This window comes from Protopterus annectens, chromosome 1.part1 (assembly GCF_019279795.1).
Source record: "Protopterus annectens isolate FY-2018-M chromosome 1.part1, PAN1.0, whole genome shotgun sequence".
Classification (NCBI taxonomy): domain Eukaryota; kingdom Metazoa; phylum Chordata; order Ceratodontiformes; family Protopteridae; genus Protopterus; species Protopterus annectens.
Window position 1 is genome coordinate 419,121,453 of NC_056726.1, and position 13,681 is coordinate 419,135,133.

General features: G+C 36.1%; 1 protein-coding gene across 1 annotated transcript in view; it reads left to right on the forward strand.

The window, feature by feature from the left end:
* The window catches only part of ARFGEF3 (ARFGEF family member 3), a 2,280,599-nt gene that overhangs the window by 1,016,870 nt on the left and 1,250,048 nt on the right, over window positions 1-13,681 (forward strand). The window contains exon 11 of the mRNA XM_044087095.1: window positions 8,251-8,363. Coding sequence (XP_043943030.1) covers window positions 8,251-8,363 — 113 coding nt within the window. The remainder of the gene's footprint in view (window positions 1-8,250; window positions 8,364-13,681) is intronic.

Consider the following 13,681-nt stretch of genomic DNA (forward strand, 5'->3'; position numbering starts at 1 on the left):
TAGGTACAATCTGAAATGTTTATGGAAGAATTAAATATGCCAAGGTTAGAGGTAGATGAGGCTCAGTTACTAACAAGATAGGAGGAGATGAGATAAAAATTCTGATGTAACCAGTCTACAGGAAAATTCCCCAGGAATAGATGGCATTCCTATGGAAGTTTGGAAGCCAAGAGAAAATATGATAGATCTGGAAGGTTTTGTGTAACAGTATTTTAAGATGATTAGAGAGGTTGCTATCATACCTAAAGAGGGTAAAGCTCCATCTGATCCAGTTTCATACAATCCCATTTCAGTACTAAATCATGATTATAAAGTTATGTTTATAATGCTAAAAGAATGGCAAAAGTGATGCCAAATTGATAGATATGGATCACTGTGGTTTTGTGGAGGGGAGGCAAACATTTGACAACATTAACAGATCATTGATGATCCAGAGGGAAGGAGAATGTAAGAAAATACCACTGTTGATGGGTCTTGATGCAAAGAAAGTATTTGACAGAGTAAACTGAGACTTTATGAGCAGGGCAGTGGAAGCATTTGCGTTCCCTGATAAAATTATAAGGTTGTTTAAGAGGATATATGAGGGATTGCAGGTAAAAATTAAACTGGGTGGAGTCTTCTCTGAAAGTTTCTGCTTGAGCAGAGGAATGAGGCAGGGGTGTCCACCCCCCCCCCCCGAAAGAAAATAAGGGACTCAGAAATTCAAGGATATAATTGGTATGGTAGTCATGAAAAGCTGGCTGTATTTGCAGATGATACTGTGTTATACCCGACAAAACCAGAAAAGGACATTGCAGTGTTGTGGAACATTTTGAGACAGTTTCAAATCTTTTCGGGATATAAACTTGATGAAGCAAAAACAAAGGCAGTAGTAGTAAATTATGTACCCAGACACAGATTGGTTCAGCAATATCCATATTTATGGAGGAATGATAAAATGAAGTATTTAGGAGTATAGATTAAAAATGATTCTGGTGTAGCAGCTAATGATATATGAGAAGAGACTAAGCAAAAGATGATACAAAAACTTAAGAAAATGGAAGCTCTGTTATATGGATATGGGTGATAAGATACAAGCAGTTAAGATGTTTTTAATCCCTTTCGTCTTGTACACAAGTCAGACTTACTTTTAATAACCAGAGGAGAAGTTGTGAATAGCAATTAATAAAGAGATGAAGGATTTTGTCTTGGAGGGGCAAAAGTTAAGTAGGATAAATTGACTCTTCCAATAGAATAAGGTGGATTGGGATTACCTAATTTGAAGGGGTATTTCAGAGCAACACAATTAAGGCTCCTATGTATAGCATAAGCAGAGAACTGTAATTCAAAAGTGGAAAAGGATGATGAAACGGGGGAAGCTCAAGAAACAAGGAGAGACTGGTATTTTAGCTACAGACCTTTAAGAAGCATAACAATAGAGTATTTTATTCATAAAGTAGCAGAAAGTATTCTAAGAACTAAGCCAACACGGGAATGGAGAAAGGAGATTCTGCCAATAGGGATGACTGCAATTAAGAATACAGACAATAGGCAAGAGGGACAGGAATTTACTGGAGAAAACTCTCAAAGGAATCGACGTATTAGGAGCAGATAACTTGAGAGGGAAAAGTAATTGAATGGGAAGATGCCAAGAATTGTTTTTGATCTGCAGGTTAGAGATTGCCTTCTCTGTCAAAGATTGATATCAAAGTAGAGGCAAAGAGAAAAAATTGGGGGATGGGGTCCTAAATGAAAGTCTGCACTGGTAGAGTTTTTAATAGAATCTAGAACAGAAGCTGCCTTTAAAAAAGGAATAATTAGTAGAGCATATAACATATTGCATGATAGCTATAAGAATTGATTATTGGAGGTTAGAATTGGGAGGAGAGATTGGATAAGAAACTGAGAGAGAAACAATGAGAGGATATATTTATATCTCCAAAATATGCACCAAAATCTAGAAGATTTAAGATTTTTGCTTTGAAATGTTTACATGGATATTTTTATACCCCAAGTAGACTCCAGAGAATTTTTCCTCGGGTAGACTGCAAATGTTGCAGGTATGATGGGGAAGAAAGAGGTAACTGGGAACCTATTTTCTGGGAGTGTAATGAGTTGGCAGAGATTCCCTGCAGACTAATGTGTCAGAGATGCTGGTTGAGCAAATTGATGTAACTAGGGAAATTATTCTTTTGAGCTATGATACAAAATCGGAATTCCCTAGACATAATAAGGCCTTGCTGAGTCTGATTATGGTGGCTGCCAAAAAACAGTTACTAGAAAATGGAAATCAAAGTCTAAACAAAATGTAGTAGAAGTAGTGACTATAGTAACAGAGTTAAAACAGCTGGAATTGGGATCTTTAAAAAAGGGTAGCATCAAATTACATAGGAAGAAATGGGAGTTGTGGGAACAATACATATAGAGGAGGAATGAGGTTTAAAGTAAGGCGGGACTTGAATGAGCTATATGATGATTGACAGACAACGCTTGTGTAGATTATTAGTGATGTATAATATTTGCAACTAGAATTATGTCGATATGGTTTGTGATGTAAAATGCTTGCAGGTGGAATTGTGTCAATATGGTTTGTTTTAATTTTTAAAAATGTATGATCCTATGTCATAAGTGATAATTAAAGATGTTTTCTTGTTTAGAAAAGGAGGTAAATGAAATGAATATCGGTAGGATTATGTATGGATGTTATAGCAGCGTTTATAAGGCTAGATGAAGTCATGTTTAATAGTAAATTGAGACTAGCAATAATTTTAAGAAAAATTAGATGGTGGTTGTAGAAAAAGGAGTGTGAAAACTAAGATATTTGATTGTATGACAGTAGCAGAAAGGAATGGGAAATTGTACATGGTATACATTGTAATGTTTTTAATGTTTTTGAAAGGTGCTGTGGAATCTTTTCATCCACTTGAGCTACCACTAACTCAAGCAGATGGGGCCTTGGTTTTGCATGTCATCCAAAGAATGACAAACTCAGAATTACAGCACTCCATCATGCTGCACTGCAGTAACAAACCTACTAATAAATTAGACTTTAAAAACAAAAAAAGAGCCGTCTGCTTTCTACTCATGCTACACTTTAGAAAAACAAAAGAAAAACGTACACAATAAGCGCTTTTCGTTTAGTTAGGTAACTAAACTTCAGTTAAATTGCTCCTGTACAGCTGTTGTATAAATGCAGACCATGTGACTCATTTCAATCAACACTTGCTAAATTAACATTAAGCCATAAATACAAAACATACAAAAAATACAGAGTGCTAAAATCCCTTGAATACCCAATAGTACAGTCTACCTAAGATGTATCATATAAAAAAATACAATTGTGTATAGTTGTCAAATACAAGTATATGTATGTTAAATATTTCTACAAGGTTTTTTGCCCAGAACAGTAGGCATTTACCTTAGCAGACTTTTAAGTTTTAGAATACAGGCAGTGGAACAAGTTTCATTTAAGCCTGGGTACTGAAAAATAATTTAGTCTAATCTGCCATAGTAACACTAACCTTTCAAGTAGTAGGGCAGTTGGTCCTCCCCTAATGTCTGGCTTCACCTGATCTATTATTCTAAATTTGAATTTGTGGTCTGGAAATTCTCTACAGTGTCTTGCCAGTGCATTGTCAGTCTCGTTTCTGCTAATATTGTGTATGTGTTCATACACTTGCTCTTTGAGCTTGCGGTTGGTTTTACCGACATAAAATGCTGGAAAGCATTGGCATACTGCTAGATAGACCACAGATTTAGAGTTACAATTGAATTTGTACTTTGTACAATAAAACCTACCCCTAACTCTAAATTTAAATCCTGTCTCAATGTATTTACATTGGTTACATGTATCACACCTATACATCTCAGGATTCCTACTAGGGGTTGGTTGCATAGATTCCATTATATTCTTCAAGTTCATTCCTTTTTTTAAAAATGACTACTGGGTACTCCCCTATTTTACTCTTAATGTCCCTGTCCATAGACAGTATGTCCCAGTTTTTTATTATCCTTTTCATTTCTACTGCATCCATACTGTAAGTCATAATAAAACGAAGAGAGTATGGGACAGTAGTACCATTTGTTTCCGTACTCTCAACTGTTTCAATAGCTAGACAAATGTACTCTCTCTATTTAAGATAGGTAGGTATATACAAGCCTTGTTTACACTTAGTGTACCTCTGTAACAGATTGGGTTAGTAGATTATTTGGATAACCTCTATGTAAGAACATTTGTCTGAGGGTTTCACATTCTTCTTCAAAGTGGGAGTCCTCAGTAATCATCCTTGCAGCCCATACTAACTGACCCTTTACCACCGACTTTTTCTGGTGGAAAGGGTGACAGTTGGCATAGTGCAAGAAAGAGTTTGAATATGTACTTTTCTTGTATATATGGGCTCTATATTTCTGATTATGTCTATCCTTAGTTAACTCAATGTCTAAGTAAGTTATTGTTTCAGTCTGGTACGAACTAGTGAACTGTAAAAAAAAAAAAAAAAAAAAAGTAGTTGCATTGTTCAAGTAATTGACCATATTTGCGGCTGTATCCATGTCCCCTTTTAGTATCATAAAAATGTCTAAAAATTGAGTGTAAAAATACAATCTTGGTTTACCAATGGCATTATCTAAAATGAATTCTTGTTCCCAATGGGCCATCACCAAGTTGGTGAAACTCGCACTACAAAGTGACCCCATTGCCACTCCTGTTTTCTGTAGGTAAAATTCCGTATCGAACATAATAAAGTTGTTTGATAAAATGATGCCACGTAATTCCTCGGTTAATCTCATCTCTGTTTGTGGTGCCCCCTTAGATCTCATTAACTCCATTACCCATTCTATACCTGTATCATGGGGAATAGAGGTGTACAGGTCGTGTATATCTATTGTCAGAAAATTATAATCACCCATGTATTCCAAACTATTTATATCTGATAAATAAGTCCACGAGTCTTTACATATCTGTGGTTCTAATTTTACATATTTCTTCAAGATGGAATCAGTAACTTTCGTACATGGGTATGTAATTGACTGTCTGGCATCCACCAATGCTCTCATTGGTGGGTCTACCAGACTTTTGTGAATCTTAGGGATACCAAACAGTAGGGGCAACCTCGGAGATGGCATGGACATATAATTGTACTTGTTAATGTCAATTAAGGCATCTATAAATAAGTCGTTAAGGAATGACCTTGTACGGTTGTGTGCAATGTTCATTTCATTCATACTGACTTTCATACAGACTTCACTTTCTAAAACGCTACACATTCTTACTATATAGTCAGTCGTGTTGATTAAAACCAGTCCACCGCCCTTGTCGGGCTTCATCATGCCTACTGGTGATGACTTAAAGTTAGAAAGGGCTTGTATTTCATTTTTAGATAAGTTTCTGTTCTTATCGTGTTTGTGTGTTGTGTTCAGTTTAGCTCTAAAGTCAAGTTCACACATCCGGTCAAAAAGCATAAGTCTTGGATGTACAGGGGGATTGAATGTACTAGGAACTCATAGTTGCTGCCCCTCTTGAGGTCCATCATTCCCCAATAACGCACACAAATTCAGTTTTCGCATGTAGAGTTTAAAGTCCAAGATTAAATTAGGCAAATCTGAGTTACGAGAGGGCACGAAAGTTAGACCCTTAGCAAACAAATCAGTTAAAGTTTTGTCCACTTCAAAGTCTGTAAAATTATAAATTTTGAAATCACCTTCGTTGTTAGTGACAGTTTTACACGTGTTTTCACTTACCCCGTCATTGGCCTGACCAACTACCTTTTGCGTCTATTGGCTGTCGGAGTGTTGTACACTCGTTATTTCTGTTGCCCCTTGTTGTGGTTCTGGCCTCGGGAGTTGGTAAAATTTTCATTATTGTTATTGTTGTTACCCCATTGTAAATGGGTATCGCATTCATCCCCTTGTTGGTTAATTTGTCCACTAGTAGTGTTCCTACTGTTGCCTTCCGTTTGATGAATAGTCTTCTGTTTACTTGTTCCTGGCCTCGGTGAGGTATGTAGTTCCGGATTTGCCCCAGAGTTGTACCTTTGGTCCTGGGGGTTTGGTTGTCCTCCTCCAATCGGATTCCAAATCTGAGATGGAGGCAGGTTCGGATAGGCCACTGTATTACTGTAATCCTTCTGGTCTCTCTGCAGTGTTAGCTATTGTGGAGTAGAGCCACAGCCTTCTGCACCGAAGGTGAGTGTGCTACCTGTTGCATCACTGACAATAATGCATACTAATTTGTAGTTTTGTGTGTGTGTGTGTGTGTGTAAGTACTAAATAATTTAAACCACATACCATTTGTGTGTGTGTGTGTGTACATATATATAGATCATATATAATCTAAGTACTGTTTGATTGTTAAAGTAAAACTGTCATATTTATATTAGCTTGTTTTTAAATTGTACTAAGTATTAAAATAGAGTAAAGCAATTAAAATATAAAATGTCTCACAAGTTAGCATCAAGAACAGCACTAGATACAATAGACTAAGTAAAATAAATGTCACAAAAATGAGTAAAACACAAAGTGTCAATCCCGTTCACCCCATATATATTTCAAAAAATTATAAAAGTACATTTACTTCACAGATTCAGGAATTGTAAAAATTGCTTATTGACATCAGGTGTATACTGTCTCCTTAAACTACAGTAGCAACTATGCAGCAATTTGCTTGTTGGATGGTGACTTCAGTCGACCCCGTTTGGTTGAAAAATTTTAACTTACTGCAACCAGACAGCAAATGTATCAGCATGAACAAAACAGTATGGCAACCTTTGATGAGCCCTTGAACCTCCCATAGATGCCAAAGTGAACTGGTCCTCCCCATACAGAAGGAACAAATTGCTGTAATATAACCCACTTGTGCACATCTGAAATAACTAATATTTATTTTTTTTACTTTATTCTTTTACCATCTTGTGCAGTAAATACTAATTCCTTTCTCATAATCCTTCTACATTTAGTCTGCTTCTACACAGAAACAATACAGGTTGTTAATGTTTTGAGTACACAGTCATTATCAGTCTTGCTCAGGCCTCCCTTGGAATGCATGCATCCAAGACTTCTCAGGGAGGTTGACCTTGTGTGTGCTGCACACATTGCTAAGTGGGTGACAGTATTGAAGTTCTTATCAGTCTAGCCAACTTAAGGCAATTTTGAGTTAAGTAAAACAGATGGTTAATTATCTAGTGTCAGGTACCTTATACTTGTACATAGCCGAAAGATGGAAGTAAACCGTCAATGAAATAAAGACTTGTCTGTCTTCTACACAGAGCCTGCTTATACTTGTTGTTATATGCTGTGTTTTGGAGGGGGGAGGCAGCACTCTTAATGGATTCAGAATGATACAAATTATTGTCTAAAAGCAGATCATGCTTGCTTAAAATAAGAATGCACTTAGTGTAAACTATGTAGCACACAGCTAGGTTTGTTAACATGGATTCTCTTGCAGTAGAGGATGTTCTGGGATAGGCAGAGTTGGTGCTTTTCCATTAATTCTTTTTCTTGTTTTTGAATGCTCTGCCTGTCCCTTGCTAAGTAGAATCTTCAGGAGATAATTGTTGGACATGTTTGTTGACCGTTGTAAATTGGAGAAAACCATTTAGTCAAAAAATAATGTGAAATTGTCGGAGTACCTTAAGCTTGGTTGCTACCTTGTTGTTTTTGACAGATTAAAGTTTAACATTGATAAATGCGCATGCCTCTGTTTTGACGACCATTAGTCACATTTGCACTATTCGTATAAAGTCTGTTTTTTTTGCCAAAATGTTCACATTAAAGATTTAGTTGCAGTAATATCAAATTAACTTCCAAGGCTAACATTAGGAAACTTGTCTGTAGCTTTAAGGAATTTCATTTTTTTTTAATTAGTTGAATCAAGAGATGCTTAGCTGTTGTCTAGAGTATCGGGCCATTACAGAGTTATGACTTGCCTTTTAAATATATTCTGAAACAGACTTTATACTGATATCTCTACAGCATATTTGCAAAAAAAAACATATAACTGCATTCAGAACACTGCTTTACACCAATAGAGGATGTAGGCTGGACTAGTTATTACCTGTTGAGTGGTAATCTCTTCTTTGACTTCTGGATTATCCATGGTTAAATGTTAATAGGTCTTCTAAATCTTCAGTGATTTAAACCATTTAAATATGTTGTACTTCAAGTTGCATCTTAAATTAAATACCTTATGAATGTAGTTGTGCATTTTATTCTGAGATATCAACAAAATTTTGAAACATTGTTTTTCAACTGTGTTTTGCATTCTCTTTTGAACAGATCCTCAGCAGTCCTCAACGACTTTCTGACCTTGCAGGACCCACTGCATTACAACCAGAAATGAGGAAGAGATCAATTTCAAAACGCAAATCGCAGCTGGACCTTTTGAAACTGTATGTTATTTATGCTGAATTAATACTAATAATTGCCAATACTAAATGTAAGAAAAAAAATATGAATCTTCAATGTGCAGATTCACTTTGAGGTAATACTTGTTCATTAGGTACTATGTCAGTAATGCAAGATATTTTAGTATCTTTAAGAACCGAAGGACTATGGGTACCAGCAAGCATGTTGCATGAATCATGCCGCTACATGTGTTCAGCTGAGTTTTTGCATATTTGCATATACATATAGATACAAATTTAGGTATATAAGTAAAGATTTTAGTATATAATGGCAGCTTTCATATGATCAAAATAAATTGTCAGAGCATTATGCTGCATATCATAGATGTAAAATGCATCCAAAGTAAATGCAATAAAATGTTTAAATGTCTCTCAATGGTGCTTTTGTGCATGTGTGTGTGTGTGTGTGTGTGTGGGGGGGGGTGCCCTCTTGTAGATTAAGGATACTAAATCCAAGCCTGAGATTGCACTGACTCAGAAGTAAATGGAACTGGCTTTCCAACACAACCATCTTCCTAATTCTGAGACAATACATCTACAGTGTTCATTTATTTTGTATGTGGCTTACGTAAATTTGCTGTGATCACCTGAACTCCAGTCGATGTGGCATTTGTTCATTTAGTAATGCTTGCTTTGCATTGGAGCAAGAGCTTAGAGCTAACATACTGTTTGTTGATGGTCCGGTCTTACAGCCACTAGGAGAATGAGCAAAACAGGTGCTACACTGGTTGTCAGTGGTTACTCTTTTCTCTAAGGTTCAGTGATCTCAGACTGCAAGTGATAAAGTAAAATAGGGAGTAGAAGAAGGTCCCTCAAATAAATACTTTTTCTTGGTCTCCTGTTGCACAGAATGATGATCTCAAGTACATGCATTATACTTGTGTGTGCTCGAGCTCTCATTTATGAAATATTGTAGCTGGGTGAGCTGAATTGTGAGCTCGGATGTGTTTAAGAAACACAGTGGGCTAATAATGTCCTCAGGTGTGGAGGAGAAGGGCTGCAGGGGATACAGCTTCCCTGTGAAAACTGATTTTTCTGTGATAAAGTTTTTCACTTTTATAGGTCCTGTTAATTCATAGGTGGTTACTAGGTTTGCAGTCCAGGGGGACCGTTGAGGACCGTTGAGATAATTTGAATATGGAAGAAAGGAAAGGTACTAGATGAGTTAACATCACAGTCTGACATAAGAGTCATGAAACCCGACAAAGGGGGAGGGGTGGTATTATATAATACACTAGACTATGTCAATGAAGTGTACAATATACTTTATGATACTGGTAACTATGAAACCGTATCTATAAATGAGATAATCATTGGATACAAGTGAATTGATTTATGCTTGTAAGAACTATTATTGGATAATCATATTTCCAAGGATATTTACGACTTTTTAAAAGTAGATCATCCAACATTGGCGAGTATAGTAGGCATTCCTAAAGTGCACAACAATATAGAGCATCCACCATTTCGTCCCATTGTTTCAGGAAGAAATTCAAAAACCTATCCACTGGTAGTAGTAATTGATAGATGGTTGAAACCCATCTATGAAAAAAATTACACACTTAGTCAAAGATTCATGGTAATTTCTAGCAAAATTGACTACAGATATGTGGAAAGAAGAAATTTGTTTAACTATAGATGTTAAAGATTTATCTTCTTGTATTCCGAAAGATATAGGATTAGAATACTTTTGCAACAGTTTAATGAAATATTCAGATCTAGAATGGGACAAGATAAATGTTATTATGGAATTAATGTCACTGGTTTTGGATTACAATTTTATCCAGTTTAAGGGAGAAAATTTTAAACAAACCAGAGGTGTAGCTATGGGAACAGCATGCGCTCCCATCTACACCAATCTGGTCATGTTGGAATGGGAAACAGCCCAGTTATTCACCAGTAAATATTACAAACAAGTCATTTATTATTCAAGATTTTTAGATGCCATGTTTGTTTTATGGCCAGGTGACAGTGATAGTGTTGCCTCATTTATAGAATTTTTGAATACATCAAATTCATTCTTGAAATTCACATATAACTGTAACGACAAAGGCATTGCATATCTGGATACATATATCTCTACTACAGACATAGGATTTAAATCTAATATACACCGGAAAAATACATTTTCCAATAGTTATATGGAATTCACTAGTTGTCATCCAAGGGGTATGATGAGAAACATTTTTAAGGGTCAGTGTATACGAGCAGCCCGCATGACATCTGAATATAAGGAAATGGAGAGAGAAATTGACTATATATGTCAACTTTTTAAAGCTCGGGGATACCCCAGTAATATGTTAGATAATATCTCCAGATATGTAAAGAATGAATGGGGTAAAAAATATCCCCCATTATTAGGAAGAGAATTCAACAAAAATAGGAATAGTAAAGTACTTGCAGATACACCTAAGTTTGGTAGGGCCTGTATATTAGAGTATTCCCTATACGTAGAAAGCAGTAAAATTATATTGAGAAGAAATTGGAATATGTTAATGGTGGACGAAGACCTTGGTAATATTGTGGGAGATACCCCTATTTTTGTATATAAAACTGGACATAATTTAAAAAAGAAATTAGAAATAGGACAGTCAACTACTACTCACAATAGTATAGACAGACATACAAAAAAATGTGGTTCTTGTAACCAATGCCATGCCATATTGGAGACAAGTAGTTTGGTATTGGACAATGTTAATAGGACCACTATAAGGTTCAAACAGGGAAATTGTAACACCAAAAATATTATATATTTAGCCAAATGCATGTCATGCGCTGGTTTTTATATAGGAAAAACAGAACGCCAATTTAAAAAGCGGATTTATGACCATTTGTACTGTATAAGGACCAAGGACATGAATAATGCATTAAGTAGGCATATTTTTGATAGGGGAGGCACTCACTACTTCAAATTTGGTATTATAGACCAGTTCAAAATAGATTTGAGAGGGGGAAATTTTAGAGCATTACTGAATAAGAGAGAGAGTATGGCAAATTATAACAGACGCAGGAAGGACACCAGGATTCAATGACTTTATACCTATTAAACCAATATTAGAATTGCGTTAGTATTAATTATTTATTATGATTGCCAACAGCAATTTATTGTAAGCTTCTGTACTAAAGACAGTATATGGTGAATGAGCATACAGTATTATTTTATAGTGGTACATAACATCTATATTAGGAATTTACATAGTGTGTTAAGATGTATACTAAATTTATACACATCTACATTTATTCACAATACCTTAGATATATTTATACATACGTATATCTTACACATGTACACATTGTAACATATATAGATATAAGGATTAGGCAGCAACAAACAAGACAATCGGATATTTTAAGTATGATTTTAGATTGTATAAGTTTAGGTCAAACAGCCTTACTAAGTATATATGTTTTTATTTAGAAGGAGTGTTACTTTAAATTACAAATGGTAACAAGGTGGAGTTTGGCGCCAAAAAGTTTTTAAATATATTGTATGTTGTGTAAAATGGCATTCTGAAGAAGTCCACATGTAGTGGATGAAAGCGCTTAAAGTTTGTCACATCACCATGGCTTATTAAAGAAGTTTGTTACTTTTTATATTCTGATTTCATTTATTGTGCATCCGTTTTGGTGATCCAGCTCACCGGTGCTGTTGTTTTCTGTTGTCGTTTGCTGGCAGTTCGAATTATATTTTCAGAAGTTTGGTGGACAGAAATGTAATCGAGATTATGCTTTTGTGATATTTACTGTACATGCAAACTTGTTGCATTAGCAGTTCTGGACATCATATAGTCATTTAGGACAAGTACTGCAGGAAAACATGACAGGGTATGCAGTTCTGAGTAATCCTAAATGTGGCAGTCCCATTTTATGGAAGAAGTGTCGGGTAGAAGAAAAGGCATACTAAAACTTCATACAAGTAATGGTGCAAAACATAAATATTTGTAAAATTGCATTGTAGTACTCATTTAGATATCACAAGCTAAAAGGAAGAAAAATGTTTACAAGACTTGTAAAGGTCATTTGTGAACAGAACAGGAAAGAACAGCATTGATTGATTATATCTAACAACCACATAGAAAGATTTTGTCTAACCAAGTGCTTATTTTTTCTGTCCCTGGCAAAACTGGTCTTATGTCTGACTATTGCATTCTGACATTTCTTATTTTTGCTGCCCCCGCTGCAGCCAGATGGCCAGGTCTGGTGTCCCATCATTTGCACCATCTGACCATTTAAGCGGTTCAATGTGTAGGGCAGGAGTTGTGAGGAACAGTGTTGTCATACTGTAAGCCTGGGATTTAGATTATTTTTAACTTAGTTTCTCACCTCAGATCCCTAACATGTCAGTGCACTTAGGGAAGAGTGCACATGCTTCCACCTGCAAGCCCCACCTAGACTTCTGTTTTGTTACATCCCACCTGTCAGCTGATATGGTTGTGTTTCCATAACACAGCTGGTAGGTGGTGCAATAACTAATCCCCATTGCCAAAAAGAGAAGAGCATGTCTCTGATCTCACAGTCCTTCATTTCATTCACCATTCTTTAACTGGGTTGCTGCTTGAAACAAAGTTGCAGGTTTCACACATCAGCTTTTTCTCTGTCATGGTGTTACTCTCTCATCTTTAATTCCCTTTTTTCTCTTATCCTTGCTATCTCCTTAAGAAGGCTTTTTCACTAATTAAGCAGCTTCAGATTTCCATCTAGCATTTTTAATTGTAGTTCATTAGTTTGTAAATATCATTGTAGAAAATGGTGCCCTTCTTGAATAATGCTGATTTTGTTGAAATACTTAAGTTCATATTGTTCCCACCATTTGCTTACATTTTTCTTGTACTTCTTTTGTAAACTCTGCTCCATTTTGTTGCTCTTCTGTGACCTATCTCCATCCTGCTTCTTGCAAAGTTGACACTTCTACACCTTCACATGGTGTAGTACATGAGATCACACTACCTGTCTATATGGAGGGATAATGATTTCTAGCTATCTGCAGCCATACCTCCCAACCATACCGAATTACTCGTTTTTTACCGAGTTTTGGGGTCCAGATAATAGGGTGCCATGATTCCCGTGTGGCACCCCTTCATTTCTGAGTTCTTCTCAGCTTTCTTGAATTTGTATTTTTTTTCCACTTTTTGAGCTGATGTCATCACATGCGTGATGATGTCAGCTCCGTCAGAGCTACCAGCCTGTCCGAATTGAGCTTGCATTCCAACTTTTCAAATGGCGAGCGGGGAAACACTACCTTTCGGCTGCACTTAAGTTGCGAGCCATTATTTTGTTTGAACAGAATGCTGCTTATGATATGG